General features: G+C 36.2%; 1 protein-coding gene across 1 annotated transcript in view; it reads left to right on the top strand.

Moving 5' to 3' along the window:
* The first annotated feature begins 543 nt into the window (after positions 1-543).
* CEP128 (centrosomal protein 128kDa) overlaps positions 544-23,488 on the top strand; it is a 98,750-nt gene continuing 75,805 nt past the window's right edge. Inside the window, exons 1-8 of the mRNA XM_010018522.1 lie at positions 544-690; positions 1,660-1,746; positions 4,499-4,625; positions 5,572-5,693; positions 8,239-8,330; positions 9,067-9,139; positions 15,198-15,314; positions 23,130-23,216. Of these exons, the coding sequence (XP_010016824.1) occupies positions 544-690; positions 1,660-1,746; positions 4,499-4,625; positions 5,572-5,693; positions 8,239-8,330; positions 9,067-9,139; positions 15,198-15,314; positions 23,130-23,216 (852 nt within the window). The remainder of the gene's footprint in view (positions 691-1,659; positions 1,747-4,498; positions 4,626-5,571; positions 5,694-8,238; positions 8,331-9,066; positions 9,140-15,197; positions 15,315-23,129; positions 23,217-23,488) is intronic.

Here is a 23,488-nt window from a genome sequence, read left to right on the forward strand (position 1 = left end):
CTTTCCTTTCCCTCCTTTTTAAGAAGCAACATTTGCCTTTTTCCATAATATCTCCAATTCTTCTTGAGTCATTAAGATAATGGTTCTTAGACTTGTTTCAGATATTTAGTTACTTGGGGCTATTCATCTTAGTTGGCTCTGGCCATTCTGTAGCAAGTAGTATGAGGTAAAGGGGAGTGATTCTGCAGACCAGAGCAATTGATAAAGCTCTGATGTCTCCAGTGTATGTTTGGGGGGAGAATTTGCTTTGGGCTATGGTCTTATCTGGGTACTGAAGTAGTGAGAGTGCATCTTTTGATTTAGTTCTCTCCTAATTGGCTCTGTCTTTTGCATATTGGCACTGCTTCATGGTGTGAACAAACATAATTGAGGAACAGCTGGAAGATCTACTTCAAAAATATATGCTGCTGACCTGAACCAGAAAGGCTAGTGTAAATGTGGTCAGAGTCTGTGAAGTTGTGCAAGTCAGAGACTTTTCAGTAAAAATCTGGATTTGACATTCATAACTTTTTCTGGTCTTCCTGTCTAGGTTTCAAGATACTAATGGCAGATTCATCCAGTGATTCAGACAACTTTCTTAGGGCTCGAATAGGAAGGCGGCCACCTTTGAGAGCATCCCACAGCAGAGCTTGGAACTATGGTGCAGAAGAAGTTACAGAGAAGATCCATACTTTAGCAAGCACTTTACAGGTTGTTTACAAAATATGGTTTTGAAGTATTTGTAGAGTCTGCATTTCTGTAACATAAGGGTCAAAATTTCATTTCTGAAGTTGTGGAAAATACTGCAGTGATGGAAAACATTGCTGTCTGTGCAAACCAGAAAGGTTTTGGGGAATTGTTTGTATTGCCTTTGAGCTGAAAGATTGTGGTTTGTTACACGTGTATACAGCTGTTATTTCAGATAGTAATAGTGTTGTTAGAAACAATCACCTGTTTGGTAATACTGTTTATGAAGTTAGCCAACTGAATAATGCCAAATAAAATTTGTCAGATTCTCAAAAGAGGTATTACTTTTTGTAGCAGAAAATTCCAGCCCCATCTTTGTTGTCTTGCACTGTGTAAAATTGCCCAATTTGTGATAAAGTACATATGTAGGCAGTTAATTCCCTCATGATGGAGCTTACAGTTCAAATGTTTTCTATGTATGGAACATCATAATTAGAAGCAGTATTTGTAAACTTGTGAGAGATCCATACCCAAGTAGTAAAAAGCATTCATCTAATTCCTGCTGCTTCAGTGGAGGCAGTGGAGGAAATAATGTGAATCTGTTTTGCAAGTGGAAGGAGACATTTAGCTATCTTGATGCCATTTATTGCTTGAGAAGTCATTGCCATTCTTCTCCAGCTGACAGTTCTGAATACCGAGAGTGGGTGAAACTTACAAAACTTTAATTTGAAGCTGTGGCCTTACTGTTGTGCTGGAAATGATAACGACCTTTTTGTTAGTTTGTGTTACTTATTTATTTGTTCTCATTCCCTTTAGCCATGCTGTACCTCTTCAGCCTCTGGTTGCATGAACGGGATTTTGAATGCTTAGACCCTTTAAAAAGCACTTGTATTACCATTTTAAACTGATAAACCAAGAATAATAAAGACAACAGTAATGTTTGAATAGGGGAGGTTTCTGGTTTGACTTCTCTTTCTCAAACTTTTTTTTAAGGATACCAACAGAAATCTAAGACATGTTGACCATTTGCTGGGACAGTACAGAGAATACAACAAGGAACAAACTGAAGCGATAGCAACTGTGAGTAACCTTCAGTTTATCTTAACGTCTTAAATCTTTTCTGCTAATAGCATTCAGAGCTGGAAACTTGGTAATAATAGACAGAATGTGTCAAGAATTAGGTAGGTGTAAAGAGAAACTTTGCATATTTATTGGAGCAATCTGAATCAAACTATATTAATATGTTATATAATGAACCTGGCAGGTTTTGTAGCTTCATTACTTTTCTGGTTTCTAAGCACCAAATAGATTGTTATGATAAAATACCACCTACAAGTTGTATAGCTGAAATAGAGTACTAGGGAACGTGTTTCTTTTTCATGAATAAGTGATAATATAAAAGCTAAATTACAGCAGGAAATGAGATTGTGATCATAGTGGTGTAGGTTTTTTCCTGTCATTCTACAACAGCTTCTGAATCTGTTGACCAGCTTTCTCTAAATTGCAGAAGGGGTGAAATTCTCTTAGAATAGACAGAGAAAGTAAAATAAATTAGTGCTGGTAGGGCGAGAGAGGTTTGTAACTTAGTTGTAAACAAACTATGTAAACAAACTACAGCAGGTGCCTCCTTGGAACAGATACATGTGAAATGTAAGAGTATTTTACATCTGAGGGTAGAGAGAAAGAGGAAAAAAGAGCAAATATGTAGAAAAGAGGACTTGTTTTCTTCAGCTAACTTGCTTTCGAAATCGATATGCGTGAGTTCTGCATGGAAGTAATCTTGGATATTATATGCCTTAAAAGTAGGTTGTGGGTTTGGGTTTGTTTTGTTTTGTTTTTTTCTGTTTGTGTCCTGTTTATGTCTTTATAAGCTCTGCTTGGGTATTGAATTTGTGGAATTTCTGGTGAGTGTTGGAGCTGTTTAAGGTTGTCAGTTTTTAACAAATACTGATATTAAGTATAGTTCAAGATTGTTACTAAAAAGATGTTCTATTAGAAAACATCAAGATGAGCAAGACAACACTCACAGTTAGTTTTGACTTAATGTCCATTCTTTTTAGTCATGCTGGGTGGCTTTTGATTATGGCTCAAGGAGACATTTAGAGACTCTAACCATCTCCTGCTTGAGCTTTAAATAGTAAAGTAAAATCAGTCTTCTTAGTAAAATTAGTAAAGATAGCATGCTTCTCTGAGTTCCTGTTCCCTTTTTGAAGCAGAAGTTTTGGCTGTTGTATGTGTTTGGTATGTGGGAAGAAGCAGCTGGGGTCAGGAAGTAGTGAATCTGTTTTCCTCGTATAATAAATATTTAAGAAAAACTTAAATACATTTCTCATTTGGATGGTGATGTGTTGGGTTTTTTTTTTTCACAGGGATAGTCGGTCCAGCATTTCTGCCATGTTAAATGAGACTGTTTATCTAAGAATAATTTGCTCCAAATGGGATATGTGTTTAGGTTCTGTTAGTTACACTAATTGTAATGTCAACCCTTGGATTCTTTGTAATCTTTTCCTTTAAAAAGACTTTCTTCAGACCATTGTATAGCATATTTACATTTATGAATTGGTGACTGTTGGGCTGCTGTGGAGCTATTTTCCATTCTGACTTACAAATCAGTCTCACTACCCCACGCTGAGGTGCCCAGTGTCTGTTGTGAATCAATGAAAAACTTGCTACATAACTTACAGGGTCAGAAAGACTTGCTGTTCAGAACTTTATTTCATGGTTGCTATTGTTAGTTCTCTAGTGGTGGGAACATTGTACTTTCCATATGTGCTCTGTTCTAGAGCATTGTTACTTTCTGACTTACAAATCAGTCTCACTACCCCACGCTGAGGTGCCCAGTGTCTGTTGTGAATCAATGAAAAACTTGCTACATAACTTACAGGGTCAGAAAGACTTGCTGTTCAGAACTTTATTTCATGGTTGCTATTGTTAGTTCTCTAGTGGTGGGAACATTGTACTTTCCATATGTGCTCTGTTCTAGAGCATTGTTACTTTCCTTATCTGTTTTTTTTCTGATGGCACTGATATTTGTCTCTTCAAATTATATAATATATATATATAAAAAGGAAGGTATGGGAAAGAACCAAAGTATTAGGCACTTTTTGTGCCACCTAGAGAGAGATCCAACAGTGTGTATATTTCTGCAAGAATAAAACAGCAGTTTAACCATTGTGTACAAGCCTCTGTTAGGGCAACAAAAGGCAACCCATTAGAAATAGATGTTTTGTGGATTGTCAAATAAAGGTGTGTCAAAAGCAAGTGGCTGAGAACCAAAATTGGCAAATGCAATTTCAGAAAATAAGATGCAAGTATGAAAATTGAGGAACTTATTTAGGAACGTAGTCAGTTCTGAACTTTTAAGTTTGAGATGACTGCCCTTTTCTTGAAGTGTAGCTGGTAAAAGTAGGGCTTGATATAGAGCTGCTTAGGGAAATTTGACAGCTGTATGTCAAATTGATTCCAGGTGGGGCTGGTAGTAAAATGCCAGTTGAAAATAAATTCATTGAAGTTGTTTTCTGGATTTTGCAGGGCTGGCAAATAGGTCTTAGTTTGGTTGTTGGAGACTTCTTTTTCTTTTGAGTTTTCCTGATGTGTTGGACCACTATTGTAAGAAACCTGATATTTGAAGCTGCCAATGTTGTAAAAATGTTCAGTAGTTATAGGAATATGACATACAAGATAATGAAGAAAAGCTGTTATTAATTCATATCTATTCTTGGCTTAAAAATAGTTTTGATTCTCTTAATGACTTCTTTGAAAAATAATATTTTACATGCATTTTTTTCATTGGTCTGTGTTCGTATTTCAGTAAATTGTAATTTCTCTGCAGTTAAAAGAAACGCTGGAACAATCTATAGGTCAATTAAGGAGCCAACGAATAACCCGAAACTCTGAAATGAGAAGTGCTTCTCTCTCAAGCTTATACCCTAGTGATCTGGATGGAGGAGATGTGTCAGGTAAAATACTTAAGGTGCTTGAGTATACTTAAATTATGTCGTATAGGTGTTGTATGGAAAGAGGAAATTAAGAAAAATGTAAAGGTAGAGGTACGAAAAGTTATCACTGATTACTTTAAAGAAATCAGGTTTAGAAATTCGTGAGACCTGCATGCAGTTGCTGATTTGGTAAATTCTTGTAGTTTCTATTACATAGTCTTTTCTCCTGGTATCCTAAGAGATCTAAATGAAACATCGATTCTTTCAGTAGAGAAAACTCCTTGTCCACTGCATGATGTATCATATGCATGGTAATGAGAGTTGCAGGTACATACAAGTTAAAGCTAAGTCCAAAAGATACTGCAGCTTCTGAATCTCGCTTCACAGCAAAAGGGAAGTTAAATTTTAAACGGATAAGATTATGGATGTGTGGATGAAATTATGTAAGGCTCAGTGGAAAAGGGAGAACTGAACCTATGTATAACAGAAAAGTAACTTTTTCTTGTACATCTTTCTGAAAATTCGTTGTATTTTAGAGCAAAGTATATTTGGGAGCAGTATTCCTCCCAGAATTTTAGTAGATTTAGTAATGTCTTTTAGTAGAAAGCTTCAGTTTTTCTGATGGTAATTTGAAGCTATAACAGATCCAGGTAGAGAAAAACTATTGCTTGGACAAATAAAATTAGAGGAAACCCTCTATTTATTCCTTGGAGGAACAAAGGAAACCTCTTACGGTCACATACATGTATTTCAGAAATACTTGACGAAGAATCCTGAGAAGAGGTAAACTATACATAAGAAGTATGCCTGTGCATTTTATGTAACTTTAGTAGTAGTTTTGTCTGTAATGTAGCCTATAAGGATATTGGCAAGATAAATCACACTTTTTGATAAAGCAAAATGAAGAATTACCAATACAAAGTTTTGTTTTCCTACTTGTTTTTTTTTTATCTCTTATCTCATAAAGGGAACCGCCACTTCCTGCCTACTTCTCCTCTCAGGGATTATGGACACTCACAGGGCAATAAACGTCGAAGGTCTAGATCTGCGAGTGTTCGATTTGTCAATGAGGGAGATAATTTGGACCAGGTACAAAGCACTAATGGGAGTTGCTTCCCAAATATGCAACATGTGGTCACCAGGTTCTTTGCTTTTACATCAAATGAGGTTATTCTGATGATGCAGCTATGAATGTTTCAGTTATGAAACGTGCTTTCAGTGTTACTCGCCATTCTTCATTCATTTTCTTGTATCTGTCAGTCATGTCAGTTTCATGCAAATCATTACAGAGAAAAAGATGCAGATGGTAATGTTATCAAAAGAAATTTATGAAAATAATTTGTACTTTTTAGACTACATATGAGAAATAAAAATAATTTCTGAATATGTGATTAACATTCACCTACATGCTGAAATCCAGTGTGGCTATAAAGGGGATTGTTCTGCTTTGGTAAATGGCAGAGGATCTTAGTGCTTTTACTGTTTACTTCAGAGTTGCCTGGATTGATATTTGAACCAGCTAGTTCTCCATCTTAATTCTAGGTCTGACCTGTGAGTGGGATAATTTGACCCCATACTTCAGGCAGATGATGCGAGGAGGAGAGGATGTGTATGGTACTGGTAATTTTCATACCCCTCAACTTGTGTCTACTTGCAGGCTCTTCAGAAAAAATAAATTAATTACTTTAATGGATAACATTATAGACTTTCTATATCCTACATATAGAAAGGAGCTTTCAGCGGCTAGACCTACTTGAGTGAATCTCTCTCTGTGGACTAATTTGTCCAGGAGAAATGTATTATGACTACAGTCATAATACAGCAGCTGATTGCGAGATGTTCATGTTGACTTCATTAAATCAGTCTCAACTTCCAAGTAATTTTGGACTTAACCACAGTACATTCAATTGACTTTTTGGGAAGTCTTGAGTGCTACAGAAATTCCTAGACTTCTATTTAATCCTGTTTCATTGTTCCTTTCAGGCTACTTCTCCCCTCAGTCATTCATCTCCCAACGTTAGTGTGGAACTTTATCCTTGGAAGGAAATGATGTTACACAGAAATTCTTTCCTCCTAAGCTTCTGAAAATATTCAAACTATTTTAGACTACTTCTAAATATTCTATAAATATCTTTAACAAATTTATTCAAGGTAGTTCCTGCAATGCATACAAAATTTCTAGTTTCTGAGTGTCCCTCAGGGCTTGGTATTAGGGCCAATGTTGTTAATATCTTTATTGATGATTTGGATGAGGGCATTGAATATACCCTCGGTATATATGCAGATGACACCAAGTTGGGTGGGATTCTATTAAGTAACTATGTAAACAAATAGCTCTTTTTTTCCTGTTTTGATGATTACTACTGGTTTATTCCTTATTCTTGCACTTCAGTGGGTGAATATAGCTTTACTAGATCATTATTTTTTGTGAGAAGAGTATAGTGCTTTGAGGAATGATGAAGCAGAACTAATCATTGATCATGGCCATAGTTAAACACTGGGGCAGAGAGGAAGCAGTGTTGCTTAACTAAAGCTGTGGCTTTTTCTTCTTTCTGTAACCACAGTCCCTTTATTCACATTCTGACTGCTTCTAGCAAAGGTAATTTTCCAGCTGAATGTGCTTTTAACACATTTGAGTTTCTCCTTCTTAGGCTGATAGATTCTGAAAATATGCTGTGCTTTTCAAAGTCTCTTGGGTCAGGTTGAAATTTCTGGTTAGTCACACAGGGGAGATGGTAGTGCCTGTGTCTGAATGTTGATGGCAGTCAGCTGGGCTGTGGAAGATCCAGGTTTAAGTCTTGGGCATAGAAAAAGGGGCTATTATAAACCAGGATTTTTCATAATGATGGTCCTGGCTACTGAGCTGTTGACAGCAGTAGGTTGGATTAGGATGGATTAACTGTCACTTTTTATCCCATGAAGGGTAAAAATTTGCCTACTTAAAAGGTTTAACTATAAATTGGAGGCCTGCTGAATGGGGAAGATGGGAGGTTTTAGAGAAGAAAATAGATGAGGTTGGAGTTTTTTTTGTTGGAGGTTTTTTGTTTGCCTTCCCCTTGTCCCTCACCCCAAGCTCCAGCAAAAGCATTCTAGTAGAGTATGTAAAGTCTCGGGCAAGGTGAAATATCTTTCCTCAGTGCTCTGGTACCTCCTGAATACATCATAGTGTTCTGCTTGGTCGCTTCCATCTTCTTACAGCAATATGTGTAGCTGGACAGAACTTTGTTTCACTTACACTACCATTTATTAGAAGGAAATGTGTCTCTCCTGACTTCACCTGTTCTGATCTTTCAACTTGCTTTGCATTAGGTTAAAAAGATGGTGAAGTGTCAGGTAACCAAACTGACCAAACTCTGAATGGTAGAAAAAAACCCCATAGTTGGGAAACTTGGTTTAGCAAATAATGTAGTGAAAATTAAACGTCAATGAGCAAGTGTTGTGAAGGGTTGATTGAAATAGAGACATGCAAGCCTCATCCACTCATTCAGACTCATCTGCAATTCATGGAATTTTGTTGTGTTGATATATTGTAGGCTATTTTGATCTGCTTTATTTTAAAAAGTGTGTAAATATGTATTTTTGGAATATCACAGATAAAAGGGTTCCTGAGCCTTTTCTGTACTTTGATTTACAGCTGCATTCTTTCCACCAGTCTCTTCGGGATCTCAGCAGTGAACAGGTTCGCCTAGGAGATGACATCAGTCGGGAGTTTTCAAGAAGAAATCGGTATGAAGAGAATATAACTCCATATGAAGAATAGTGTGGAAAATAATTGTTGTGCTTTTAAATAATTCTTAAACTCCTTTGTTCTTCTGTATTTAAAAAAAACAATGTTGTGGAGAGCAGGGGATTGCACAAGATTTAGGTGAAAGCAGTATTATGAACTGCTTGTTTCCCATCATCTTGTGCAGTGTTTATAAATGTAGATAAGACCCATCAATTCTGATTTGTGCAGTATATGTGGCTTTCCCCCCTTTCTTAATATATGGACAGAATGACAGGGACTTGGGAATTTTTACTACAGCTTTGCTCCTCGTTTGTTCTTGGTACTGAAATCTCTTGAGGGCAAGCTCTTATGCAGGCCATAATGCTTTTCTGAAGTACGTACTGTCTCAACATATGGTGCTTTGTCTAATAGCAGTAATGGGAATTGGTCGGCTAATTCCTAGTAGGAACTGCTATTCAAAAGCACTGTGTAGGCATGTTTGTAATTTTGTACTCGTTGACCTGATACCCAGCTTTTTGAGCTAAGTGCTCTGTTATCTTCACTTGAGGAATGGAAAAGCTTTTTATCATGAATTTTCTACTTGAGGCTAGTCTCTATGCTAGGAGTTTAGAGGCTGTAGAAGAAATTGAAGTAGCTTAAAAATCTGGGAGATTTTTTTTCCTGCTTGAAATTATCACAGTTGATATTTAACTTTTGCACTGTAGAATATTTTCTTACGTATATTTTTCTATGAAGCACTGAAGCTGAATTAAGAAAAACTGTAGAAGAGTTGTCTGAAAAACTCACTGAGTCCCAAAGACAAGAAACGGTGAGTGTGACTAACGTGAAAAGGTGATTTATTTTTAATTTTATAAACAGGATGTGAACTTCTAGTTTGATGTCTGTCCTGGTAATCAATGCCACATATTAGTACATATATCTGAACATGGTCTTATCTAGGCTACTATGGGTTATCATAATGCTACCCTTCCATAATCAGCAAGACAGGTGTTATATTTCAGGTGCTTGTTTAAAGTAAAAGCAAGTGTTTTGCAAGTTTGCAAGTAGTGAAATTTTCTGTTTCAAAATCCACTATCTTGGAGAAAGCTGCTTTTAATTTTGAACACTGGTTCCTCCTTAGAGTGCATGCAGAAACTGTGGTCTGTTGTGCATTTTTGAGATCCTTTAGTACCTATCTGTGTTTAGGAATTCTTCTAATGAGGTTATTTAATTCAGAATGATTTCTGATTGGTGGAAGTGAGCTGGGTGGGAGGGAATACTTTTTTCTTTTTTTTTTTCTCATGACTTCCTCATGCAAAGTTGTGCAGGAGGTTTTGTCATAGAATCATAGAATAGTTAGGGTTGGAAAGGACCTTAAGATCATCTAGTTCCAACCCCCCTGCCATGAGCAGGGACACCACACACTAAACTATGTCGCCCAAGGCTCTGTCCGGCCTGGCCTTGAACACCTCCAGGGTTGGAGCATTCACAACTTCCTTGGGCAACCCATTCCAGTGCCCCACCACCCTCACTGTGAAGAACTTCTTCCTTATATCTAACCTAAACTTCCCCTGTTTAAGTTTAAAGCCATTACCCCTTGTCCTACCACTAGAGTTCCTAACGAAGAGTCCCTCCCCAGCATCCTTGTAGGCCCCCTTCAGATACTGGAAGGCTGCTATGAGGTCTCCACGCAGCCTTCTCTTCTCCAGGCTGAACAGCCCCAACTTTCTCAGCCTGTCTTCATAAGGGAGGTGCTCCAGTCCTCTTATCATCCTCGTGGCCCTCCTCTGGACTTGCTCCAACAGCTCCATGTCCTTTTTCTGTTGAGGACACCAGAACTGTACACAATACTCCAAGTGAGGTCTCACAAGAGCAGAGTAGAGGGGCAGGATCACCTCCTTGTCCTTAGTGCCTTTATCATTTTGCTTTGGAGTTGTTTGGTTTTGTTTTTTTTAATCACCTGCACTGAAGCACAGATTTGTTCAAACTAAGTAGATGCTTAATTGAGATGCTACACTAAACTTCTAATGACACTAACCTTTAAGTATCTACTTAATTGAGGTGGTGCCATTAGAAGGTTAGTGTAGGCTGTGTTATAAGGAAAAAGACAGCAATGTCAAGTGAAATGGGTCTCACATGAAGTTTGTGTTGGTTGTGATATCTTGGAGAGCCAGGATTATTGTCTGATAAGGAACTGTCCTTCAGAAAATCTGATATAGGGATTTTTGGTACTGCACAGGTGACTTGTGAAATGTATGACACACATCATCACTTGCCCTGAGGGAAAAGTTTACCAATATTTGAAGTGACAGGTGTGAAAGTAATTTGCTATTTTTGTGATTTTAATACTTCTGTTTCAAGTCTGCATCGATGATAAAATAGGTCAAAACAAGAAAGGCCACAAAAATCTGTTGAAATAGATTTCAGTCCTCAGGAGTTGTGCACTAGAAATAACAGTGGAAAGCTGAAAAACAGGAGAGAAACTCAAGAAGTAGAACGCTGCTTTTCATAGATTAAGCATCCAGCAGTGTCTTCCAGAAGATTATATTTAGCTGTGTGACCCTGGTTTTAAACAGGGCGTTCTATTATTTGTGTTTAAGTGGTGGTAGGGGAACTTTCATAGATTTTGCTGCTACAGATTTTTGCTGAAAGCCTGTGGAGACACAGGTCTTAGTGTTGGGATTATCATTCAGGTTGTCCGTTTTGTTAAAAATGCGGCCTTGAAATCACATTCTAATATGTCGTCAGTGCAATAATTCAGTGCTAGCATTTCATGTTAAGTAAAACCTCTGTATTTTTTGTGCTGTTCTTTAGTGAATTGCTTGTCTACACCAAGGTTTTTGGTAAGATCCAGAGGACATAATACATACTCTTATTGTAGAAATGTCCTGAGTCAGAGTCTTTTGGGAAAAAGGAAGTGAGTTTCAGAGTTTCTTCTGCATGTGCTAATTAACTGCTTCTAATTGTTTTGGTTTGGTTTTTTTCCTTGTTTTTATCCCTATTGTTCTGTGTCGCAGAGCCTGTGACGAACTGAGGAAGGTCAAAGAGTCTACAAAACCAGGGAACATATTTCTTGTGGGAGATAATGTCTACACCAGTGTAGACCGGGTAAATGTTATATTGGGGGAACTGTGTTTTTGGGTGGTGCATTAGCTGCTTTGTCAAGCAAGTTAACAGAAATGTTCCAGGAAAAAACGGCAACAAAAAACCCACAAAAAAACCCAAAAGCAAACCCACAAAACAATAAACAAGAGTCCAGTGCATGGTTTTTAATCTGTGCACCTTGTAACAATGACCAAAACAAACTTACATTTCTCATCATTACTGGAGCAAAAATGTTAAACCTCTTAGAGTAAGGCTTGGTTTCCAAAAGAGAGTTGCATAAATATAAAGCAGCTTCTAAGAAAAATGTTGAGGGATGGAGGTTAGACAGTGGAAGTGATTTGAATACACTACAGTTGTGACTTCAAATAAATGCATTAGAAGACATGAATGAGATCAAAAGATAGCTGATATAACTAATATTGTTCTTTATAAAGTCGGCTAAAAGTAGTGTTTATGAGGCTGCCTTTGTTTAATCCTCTTTTTCAGGATTAAGGCTAATTTAATATATGCTAATCAATGTGGTACCTATTCCTGTATCCTTTATTTATAGTCAACCATTCTACATGCCAAGCTCTGTCGTATGAGGGAAAAAAAAAATGGTGGAAAAATCATTTCTTTAAGAATCAATTTGTTCATAGTCTAGGATTTGTTCTTTATTTACTGTATCTTTTGTTATTTCATATGTATTTGGAATAGTTTGTGAGGTTGCATTTTTTTTTATTTTTGAAATGACTGATTGCATGCAGAAAAAGCTTCAGTCTTTGGAGGAAATGAGAGTGGGCAAATATTCAAACATGTTCTATGCAAATCCTCTTAAAAAGGAAAAGTTGACAACAAAGCATAGAGGTATAGCAATATATCTATTTGACTGAATTAGAAGCTCTGCATTTACTTCAGACACAAAGAGAACGCAGAAAGTGGAAACTAAATTAGCTTGATAAAAATAGTCATGAAAAAATATGGTGTGGATGAGAGTGGTAAGGCCACTGTGGTATGTAATAGGATGCCTCAAAAAAGAAACATCAAGAGCGATGATGATTTGCTTGTAAATACATCACCTTTTCTCAGGAAGACCAAAACAATTGGCCTGTTCCTTGCAGAGGAGGGCAGACTACTGACACGTTGTTCCAAGAAAGTAGATTCCTGATTAAGACCTTTTTAACTCTAATATTTGCCAACAAGTTAAGCTGCAAGTTTGTGACCAGCAATGGGGGTGTAAGATCTCAGCTTAAAATAGTGGGGAGGAAGGCATGTAAAATATTTTGAAATAACTTGGTGCAAATTAGCTAAGAAACTTAATCATCTGAAGTGATGTTAAAACTACTAACAGCTGTTTGGAATATTCATGAACAACTATGGGGATGTGTTAGAAAAAATATTCCTGGAATATTGAAAATGGCAAATCTTGGAAAGGAAAAAACAGACTGATTACAATTCAAGTTCTGGAAAAAATAAACATCCATGAGGATACAGCAGACAACACAGATTTATCAAGAAAAATTACATTTGTGTTATAGAAGGAATTTACGTGGATAAAGTGGTGGTTTTCTATATCTTGATGTATATTTTTTATTTTTTTTTTAGACAGAATTTCATATACTGTTCTAGTAAGTTTTTTGGTAAAATATGGTAAAACTAGCTCGAGAACTGTTAGTGAAGTGAATTTTAGGTGGTGTTAGTCTTCATCTGGTTTTCTCAGAAATTTTTGTTAATAGTCTGGGTGATGCAGTATAGAGTTGCTTCAGGTATGTTGGAAAACAGAACTGAAATCCTGTATCAAGTCCTGGATGTGGCTTAGAGGATAGAACAGGGGTTTTTTGTTGTTTGTTGTTGGTGGTTTTTTTTTCCTTCTTTAGGATTATGTCCATAAATCTGAAATCTCCATGCACCTGACAAATATAGTGAACGCATCTTTTTCAGTACCGTGTTAGAAATAAGATAAAGGTTGTATTCTGGAGGGAGGTGAAAGTTAGAGGAAAGGCAAATCACTTTATCTCTTGTAGCTAGTAAAGTTACTTTCTTACTCATTCTGAATCAATGATAACTTGCAATGAAATTTTAAATTTACAGGAACCTGAAGTTTGCCTAGTGCTGCCTCATGCCATGTCACCTGCTGCATATGTGGCGAACTAGCCCTGTGTCAGTGGGGAAGTTATTGTCCTCTGTCCTCTTGAATGTTGTCTTTGGGGGTGATGTTACTTTTGGATCTTCTGTCAAGTCTAAATTACACATTTTCTTTATAGCTGTAGCGCTCTCCTCCTTAACTTCACTTGAAAGATGTGTGGGAGAGCTGAGAAAACCTCTGCCTTCAGAAACATGTAGCCAAGATTTTTCTAAAATGTAAAAACATAACTTTGTTTCTTTTAGAGATATATGGAGAAAAGAATGACAGATATTTCCCAGTTTTCAGCAAAGATGTAACAAGTTTAATGCCGAAGTTCTAGTTCCTGTTTCTGCTGCATGGTATCATTGTTTCTGTTAGCTGGAGTATTTTCTAAATTATTAGAAGTAACATTAAGTAGTAGTTTTCAAAACAGATACAAATGTTGTGATGTGGTACTTATTTTTTGTACATTAATTTTTAGTAAGTTATTATTCTGGATTATGGCTGCAGAACTTTCATAACTTACGTGAAGGAGTGTGGTTTGTTGCTGTATGTTTTTTGAGCTTCTCCTGAGGTTGAGAGAAAATACAGAATCCCAAATTGTCAGTTGACTATTCATCTAGATGCACAAATAAGAAATGTTTTCAAATTGTTGTATTCTGTTGTAAAGAAAGACCATTTCATTCTTTAAACCCAATGTACTCATGAAGCCCAGACCATAAATGTAACCTTTCTGTTAATACACAACAGTGTTGCTCATGTTAAAATTTTCTATCTGTGCTTATGCCTAGTGCTAGTAGAAGCATGCTTGATGATGAAAGTACAGATCAGAACTTGTTCCTCTCTACATACATCAGGAACTAGTAGTTGAATAATGCTTTAAATCCATATTACCGAATGGTATTTAAATAAAAAGAGGTATTTCTTTCTAGTAGTTGTTTAGAATAAGTAGGTTTAGAGTAGGGAGGAAATGATACATATTTTCCTTGCTAATCTTCAATTTTAACGATATAAATTTAACTTGTTGCCCACAAGGGGGTGCTGTCTGCTAGCAGCATGAAATGCAAAAATAAACTCGTGCTGGTATTGTAGTTTAAGGTTGAATTATTGTGTTTATAATCCAAATTGCTTTAACAAATAACTAGTGTTGTTTGTATTCCTTTGTATTCACAGAATATTGGGAAAAAGTCTTAAAGTGAGGTAATTATTTTGTGCTATGGCAGCTCGTTATCTACTTTCCACTCACAAATTGCAGGTTGTGAGAGGCAAACACTGGTCTGAGTTACAGACTGGAGATGTGAGAGAAATTATTCTCCAGGGGTTAATCAGGTCTGGAGAAGCAGAGAAGCTAATTTTTGTATTGCAGCTTCAGGTTAGACTGCACCGAGCTTGATATTGAGATATTTAGCACTTGAGTAGAACCACCACTGTAGAGAAAAATACATGTATACCTAAAGGAGGATGTGGCTAGCAAGGTAGCAGGTTAGTTCTCTGCTTGAGTAATTTGCTATAACTCTAGGTATTTTCTATACCATCTAAATTTTATTTAATAAAATAAAAATTGTCTTCTTTCTTCTTTCTGCCCTATACTCTATTTACGGTTTTTTGCCATCGTTATCTTAACATGTGGTAAAAGGCACACTAATTTCTTACAGGGTGTTTCTTTTTCCTTTTGAAGGTATTGGAACGGGTAGAGAGAAGACTTCAGGAGATAGAACAAGAAATGCGTACTAAAAGACAGCTTGTAGAAAGGCGCCAGGACCAGCTGGGACATATGTCTCTTCAATTACAAGAGGTATGCAAATGGCAACTTCCTGTGTATTCAGGGGCAAGTTAGGAACCTGCTGTATTTATGAGCGTGTACCTGTCAAACTGGTAAAAATGTTCATATCTTTGGCACTTAATTTTAACTGTATCTAGCTCTGCTTGTTTTAGCGACCAGATGATAACAAGTACAGTCTGTGTTCTTCATGGTTCTGTCTTGTCTATGTTTAGACCTTTTTTGTAACTGGCACAAACATTCTTTAAAAGAACCCACTGAGCATGCCTTTCCCCAAACTCCGCACTAACAAAATCAAGTCATTAGCTGGGTTGACTCAATTAAAACATTTTGTTTTCTAAAATGTAAACTTTGGTTGCAGTGAGCAGTTTATTTTTAACTTATCTCAACAAGCAATCAAATGCACGGCAGCGGCCAGACAGCTTTTCATTGCTTTTCAAACAGTTTAATTCAACAGTATCTGATGAAGCATAGAATACTGTTTAGGAGGCAAAGACATATGTTTATATTATGAATTAAAATTGGAGACAGCTAGTAGCTTTTTTCTGTTTGTTTTGGGAAATGTATGAAAAGTAGATCTCTGTTTCTGGTGTTACTGCTATTTGGAAAATCTGTGCCTTAACATAGAGTGACCTTTCATTTTGACTCCCTTAAGATATGGTTTGCAATGTTATCTCTAATTATGCAATAGAGTTAAGAAGAAATGTGTAATTCCTTGTTTTTCACTTAATAATAGCAGTGGCATACATACTTTTTGGAAGGCTTTACACTATGCAGTGATATTGATGAACCTCAGTTTAGACTGATGTCTTTATTTCATGTAACGCTAGAGACTACAGAGAGGTCATATTTAAGAAGATAAGATGCTCTTTTGATATATATAAAAAGCAATGTTTATTGAAATGCTTGTAATGCTTCTCCTAGTATTTCAGAAAGAGTTACTGTTTCATTTTTCTCTGTATTGTTGTCCTAGTGAATGGAAAGAACTAGAGTGCTTTATTACAGTTTTCATTGCTCTTTAATATGCCTTCATCCATTTCTAGATTCTTTGTGCCTTCCATCTGGTAGAGAGCTGCTTAATGAAATGAGTTGGTGTCATGTTATAGCGTTATCTGCAAATTGGAACAATCTTTTTTTTTTTTTTCCCCTTTTAAATGGATAATAACTTTATCTGTAAAGATACAGTGACACTGTCATGGTTTCCTTTGAAACACATTTGAATTCACTCAATTGAATTCGAGTTTTCTGTCAAAGACTTTCATATGATTGGCTATGTGATCATGAGCCCTCAGGAACGATACTGTTTTTCCTAGAAGCTAATCTTTTAAATTTAATTTCTAATGAATATGAAATACTAAGTACATTCCTGACCTTTCATTCCCCTGAGCTGTCCAGGTGTAGATGAAGATGATTTAATCTTTTCTTCTGAAAATTGTATTTTGTTCTGTGCACATACTTGTAAATTGTTTTTCCTGAGGAGCCCCTAGATTTCTATTTAAAATACTTTTTTGACACCACTGTTCAAGACATAGTCCTCATTGTAAGTTTACAGGAAATCTCAACACCTATTAGTCTGCTTGATAAACTTTTACTTTCAGGAATTTGCCCAAGTCAAGATTCAGAGCCAATCCTGACTGGAACAGTCTTATTCCACACACCATATATTCATAGCTGGTGCTACATGGAAGAGATGTGTGTACTGAGGAATGTATTGAGAAGTAGTCTTTATAAGTTATATATGTTCCTAGGGTATGGTGTGTATGTCTGTAGCTTAAGTTGTTGCATGTTAGAAAGAATGTTCTTGAGTTGCTTTTATGTACTTTGCATACCCTAGTGAGAATAAAGTAAATAAATATTTTGCTTCAGTTGTTCTTTGGATGAAGCGTTTTTCTACATATTTTTTAAGTGCTTTTTAGTTTGTTATTCTGTTTTTTGTCCTTTATAATTTGAATTTTGAGTTAAATGGACTCCTAGCTCTGTCAGTGACCTCAGTCTTGTGGTGATCATTGCATGGATGTAATGTTCTATTAACGTGCTTTCCTATCCTATATTATTTCTCCAAGATGCTTCCTGAGTAGCATGACTGGATGGGAGGGTAGGGTTTGGACTGAGTTCTGAAATCCTGTCATTTAATATGGCCTGAATGATTTACAAAGAAATGCTATTTAAATTTTGTGACTATTTAATGAGACAACTTTTTCATTAGTTTGCCTGTTAATACATTTCAAACCAAACAAAGTTAAATTTGACTGGTTTTAATCAGTAATTGCTTTAATTAAGAAATTTTGTGGGTTTTAAATGTTAGTAGTTATTATTTTTAAGGAAAGTGCAGTGCCCATGACTGACCACTACCTGTCAGTATTTTACTGTCTTATGAGAATCATTTTCCTAAATCTCAGTTATTAAATTATATGTTTTCAGGGTCTAACTGAACATGAGGATACATATGTTTCAGTCTTTCTCTTGTGTCTTGTCTTTGTCTGTCTTTTTTGTGATGTGCAAACTTTATATGTGTACTGCACTATTATTAAAATCACAGAGTGATTATTAACCAGGATGATATCTAGTTGTATATTCACCATAAAGAAATCTTGTCATATAAATTTTTTCATCTTTGACATCTAAATTTACATGATTATTTTGATTCCATAGTCTGTATGTGCTGTGTGTAGGTGGATAAGAATTATTTTCTCTACATTTTTATGTATCTTTTAACTTAGTGTTTGAACACACCAATACACACTGTTTAAACAGCAATTGCTGCAAATTAGAAAATTGCAATTAGCAAACAGAATTTCATGCAAATCATACATCTTCTGTTTCTTCTGTATTTCTGATTCATACGTGTTTCTGATTAGAAATGAGAACATATATTCTCATCTTTCTAGTGTTGACACGTATGTATGTGTTGCTTTAACAAAAGATTCTTCAGTGTTTATTTTGAACATGAAGATGCCATTACCTTGTACTGTTTGTTTGTATTTATGCATCCATTTTCCAAAACAAGATCAAGTATCATTCTTAAAAAAAGGCTTTTGGATGTCCTGGATGGCTTTACTAATTCTTATGCTTGGCTTTCTGGATTTTGGTGAAGTGATTCTGTGTGTTCATGCCTTGCATGCTCTGGGTGAACAGAATCATCTTTATAGAGCATTTTGAACCCACGAACAGTAATGAGGCAGTGACTATAGTTATGTCTTAAGCTAATAGCTTGAATAGGCTGGGAAACATTTTTTTCCTTTGTGCAACTGAATACTTGGATTCTCTCTGCCTCCCACTGAACATACTGTGAAGTGCAAGAGGCTGGTGGACTTTCAAAGAGAGTGGGGTAGAATGACAATCAAAAGAGTTTGTGAAAATTCTCTTTTTGCATGTCTTTTATCTCTGATCCTTCTAGACAAACATAAACTTGATCTGTGCTCTGAGCCATCTGGATGTTTAAATGCATCCTCAATACTTGTTCCTTGGCTCTGTGCTATGCCACCTGTGGCTAATGGTTTCTGTTTCGATTCTCGTTTGAATCTGACAGTCTTGGAACACGAGCAAGTTTCATACATATCTGTCACTGAAATATCTAGGCAGTCTGTTTTTAAATGCCTGGCTGGTGTAACTAGGTAGCATACTCAGACCCATGCTAGCTGCTAATGTAGCAAGTTAGAGGAAGAATCTTCGCTAGGATGTGGTACGTTTGTTGCCTTATTTTAAAGTATAGCATGAGGCTTGTCTGCTTGTGTATTTCTGCCAGTAAGAATATAGTTCACTGACCTGTCTCACTTTGGAAGTGTAAATTTCAGTTTGTGGGCTTTGCATTACTTTCAAATAATCTGGTTTTGTTAAAAAAAAAAAACCAAAAAACAAACAAACAAAAAACCAACCAAACAAAAACCAAAACCAAAAAAAACAAACCAAAAGCTAAAGTAGGTTTAGTTTGCAGTAAAAGTTACAACTTACCATTGGAAGATTTTCCTAATTTGGAAAGATTGAGACAGAGGCCTCCTAACATAGTTGTTAGAGGCCTCCACTTCGTTTTCCCCTTATGTAAGAAAAAGTATGTCTAGCACTGAATAAATAATTTTGTCTATTTGAAGTTTTGGGCTTCAATGTACTATATATGGATGATGTAGGTTGAGCTGGGTTATACCAGGTATGTTAGTATTTTAATACTGCCGTATGCTAGTGAACTCTTTAAAATGACCTCCAGGAATTGCTCTACTGGGTCAAATAAAAACGACATCTTGTCTGTCAGGGACAAGAACCTGTTTCTGAGCACCTAGGCAGGCAGTATAACTTCTAGCTGGTCCATCCCTGTTGTGACAACCTCTTTACATGGAAGTTGTTCCCTTATGACTTCTTCCATGCCGGCCCCTCAAAAGCCTCATCAGCCTCCTCACCAATCTGGACATTAATGCTTTCGAGAGGAGGATCTTGGTGAGGGAATCCTAATGATGGTAGGCTTGTTACTGTTCCTTGGTGCTTCAGCATTGCCAGGCAGAGCTTTCTTGGGCATTGCCTGCCTGCTGCTTGGGACCCATCAGGGCAAGTGTGTATTTGAACCATTGTCCTCAGCATCCCCTTCCTAGTTTCCATTTTTGACATTTGACTCCCTCAGCCCCTTCTTTGGAGATAACAAATGAAATCAAAGAATCAGTAGGATCTTTACATAGTATTTTTTTCTTTTAACCCTTCCTTTCCCAGGAGAAATGGTACATAGTGAAAACTTTAGTGGAGAAAAAAATGTGGCACAAACCGGTAAGAAAGAATTATTTGACAGTCTGAGAAAGTTGGGCTGTTCAGCCTGGAGCAGAGGAGGCTGTGCAGAGGCATCATAGCAGCCTTCCAGTATCTGAAAGGGGTCCCCAGGGGTGCTGGAGAGGGACTCTTCATCAGGGACTGTAGTGATAGGACAAGGGGTAATGGGTTCAAACTTAGACAGGGAAGTTTAGGTTAGATATAAGGAAGAAGTTCTTTACAGTGAGGGTGGTGAGGCACTGGAATGGGTTGCCCAAGGAAGCTGTGAATGCTCCATCCCTGGCGGTGTTTAAGGCTAGACTGGACGGAGTCTTGGGTGACATGGTTTAGTGTGAGGTGTTCCTGCCTATGGCAGGGGGATTGGAGCTAGATGATCTTAAGGTCCTTTCCAAACCTAACTATTCTATGATTCTATTATTTTTTTATTTAAAAAGCAGTAGAAGGAGGAGGGAAAACATAGAATTAAAATTTACTTATGCAATTTCTGAATCATCAGTAAAAGCTAATGTTTGTCTGGCTATGGATGACCAGATATTTTAATTTCTTAATGACACTTTGATTAATTAACCGATTGCTTACCTGGCACCTACTAGGAAAAGGTATGTTTCACAGTTGAAGTAGTGCATGTGTGGTATATATAATTTATTGTAACATTACATTCTTTCTGAAGTATTTTAACTCATGTATATATATATGATTTATTTTTTCTTAAAAATGAAATGGTTATGGCCTATTTTTATGATATACAGAAAATAAAACTGAACATTATAGCTGTAATCTCAGTGATAGGAAAGGCTGCCTTTTTATTTGAAATTATTGCTATTTAATAGCCTAAATATCATTCAGTGATCCTGCTAGGTTAAAATAGCATATTTATTTCTGTGGCTTCGTCTGGGGTTTAGGATGTACTACTAATGCAGAGACATACTTTCTGCCTTCAGTAGGGAAATTTTTGAAAATTTTCCTAGTGTTTCTAATTCAAGCCCAGTTTTAACATTTTCCTTACAATGCTGACATCTCTAGCCAAATCTGCACTTGAAAACATGCCTTTTTATTCCTATATTAATTATTAATTTAGTGCCAAAAATTAGGGTGGCATACAGTACATAACAGAGCTTCTAATTTTACTAGTAACAATGAAGCTCAATTGCGGTTAGTACTCACCATATATTACTAGTAGAGTGTTCTGAACTGATTGTTTTTTTTGTTTATAGAAACCCTCAAAACTCATGCAATAATGGCATTAGCTGAAGTGATGATCTTGTTTGATTTTTTGTTTGTTTGTTTTTGTTTGTTTTTATTTTTGTTCATGTAGCTTATTGGGAGTTATCCCTAGTCTTCTTGGGTAAAATGGGAGTGTGTCAGGTCTGTGTGCAGCGCTGAGTTTTGTAGTTGACAGGAATGACATATTTCAATCTGTACTAAATACTTGGAGAAATATCTTAAACATGTTACAGTCTTACAGTATCTGATTGTGAATCAGTAAGATTAAAAAAATGATTCTTTATGTAGCATAATGTTTTCAGTGGCATAGTTATGATAACTGTCTTCCACAACCTCAGTTTTTAGTGTAAACTGTTCAAGCAGGAAAGTAGTCCAAGCTATACTGAAAACCTTATGTTTCCTGAGATGGTGGGATATAAGACTGAGATAAATATATAAACCTGTTTATTTTCTCCACAGAGCTACTTTAAAAGCAGAACTTCTAAAGCTGAATGCTTGGCTTCACTGAGGCTGATTAATATCTTGCCTTCTGTTTTTGTACAGTGAAATCATTCCCCAGTATACAATGAAAAGAAAATGTTCAAAACCTAAATGAAATTGCATTAATTATAGGGGAAAAATTCGGGGGTATTTATTTAAGAAAATATTCTTTTAAAATGTAAAATAAAAATGCTGCTCAGGAAGAACAGATTGGGAAAAAGGCATTTCTTTCTGGACATGCTATGTGTTTGTTCTGTTGTAGTTTTAGCAAGTAATGGGGGAAGGAATAGATGTACTTCATGGTACTGGATGAAAGTAAAAAGTGAATGCTAAGGTCTCTTATTTGTAGGTAGTGTGAAAACCACTTGGTCGTGTTGTGTAGTAGCAAAACAAGATTTATTAACATAGTTACTCAAATTCACAGCAAATTCTGTCAGTGTGGTTAGTGACCTCTCTCAGCTCATGTTTCTAAGTGGTATTTAAGATAAGCCAATGACATTGTTATGGTTTGAGATATCCAAAGCTTGGGTAGTGTATGTTGCTAATTGTGTCATTAACGTCTGTGATGTCTAATGCATTCCTCTGCCAATGATTGGCTGTGGTTTACAAATAGTGTTGGTTTGCAGAAAGGAAAGATTTTGAAATAGATATTCAAGGCAATTTAAGGCAATTTTGTTTTTTAAGGCAAGACAATTTTTATTTCAAGGCAATTTTGGTTTTTAAGATGTTTTAGAAGATGTACATAACTGGTTTTAGATACTTTGGGAACAAGTCTGCATGTTTATTTTCTTTCTCCCTCAACCCCCCAAGTGGGGCACAACAATTTCAGTAACTTTTGATTAGGAAAGTTTCAGTTTATTCTGTCTTAATACTGCGATTCTAAGCATATGCCCAGATTTGGATGAAAATATTTTTTTCCTTTTTCTGGCTTCTAACACAACCTTATGGTAGTGTTTTCCTTACTACAGTGCATTGTATTTAATGTTGTGCATATTTTGTATTACAGAATATATTCTTTTCATCTTATATGTTTGCAGCTGATCTGTAGGGGATTTCTTGAGGCTCTTAAGCCTTCATTTCAAAGTGTTTAGAGTCAGCCTTCAGCGTCTGGAGCTCTATACATCGGAAGGATGTTAGTGCTAGTTTTGACTTTGTATTTGACCCTGTTCTTGCATGAGTGTGTTTATGTATGCGTGGACATATATTTATTTTTTCATAATATACATTGGCTTCACATGGAATTATTGGACATAGAAAGCATTCGTCTAGATCTTCTTTCTCAAACGCATCAGCAGATTCTTTCATTTTAATAGACTTGCAAAGAAGATTTCTGTAACTTTTATAATGAAGTTCACAATATATTTTTCCCTTCTAAAGGCTTTAAGGAAGCAAGATGCTAAAGCAGATGAAACAGAAGAACGCATGAAAAATAAACTTGTGAAATATGAAAGTGAAAAGAACCAAGTAAGACTTTAATTTTCTCCTTTCTTTTGGTTTTAAGTAAGTATGTAGTGTCATATGTTACAGTATATGCTTCCTTTTTCAGGGAAATCAGCAGGATGAAACTTCCTTTACTCTTTCAGATAACAAGGTTTTTGTGGTTGGTTTTTTTTGGTTTTTTTTTGTTTGTTTTATTTTTTTTTTTCCATTAGAGACACTGTGAATATAGCAGTGCTGAATTTCTGTCCGTCTTTCAAAACTCTTGAATTACAGTGTGTTACTTCTAACAACTTTTC

The sequence above is a fragment of the Nestor notabilis genome, unplaced genomic scaffold (assembly GCF_000696875.1).
Source record: "Nestor notabilis isolate BGI_N333 unplaced genomic scaffold, ASM69687v1 scaffold4107, whole genome shotgun sequence".
NCBI classification, from domain to species: domain Eukaryota; kingdom Metazoa; phylum Chordata; class Aves; order Psittaciformes; family Psittacidae; genus Nestor; species Nestor notabilis.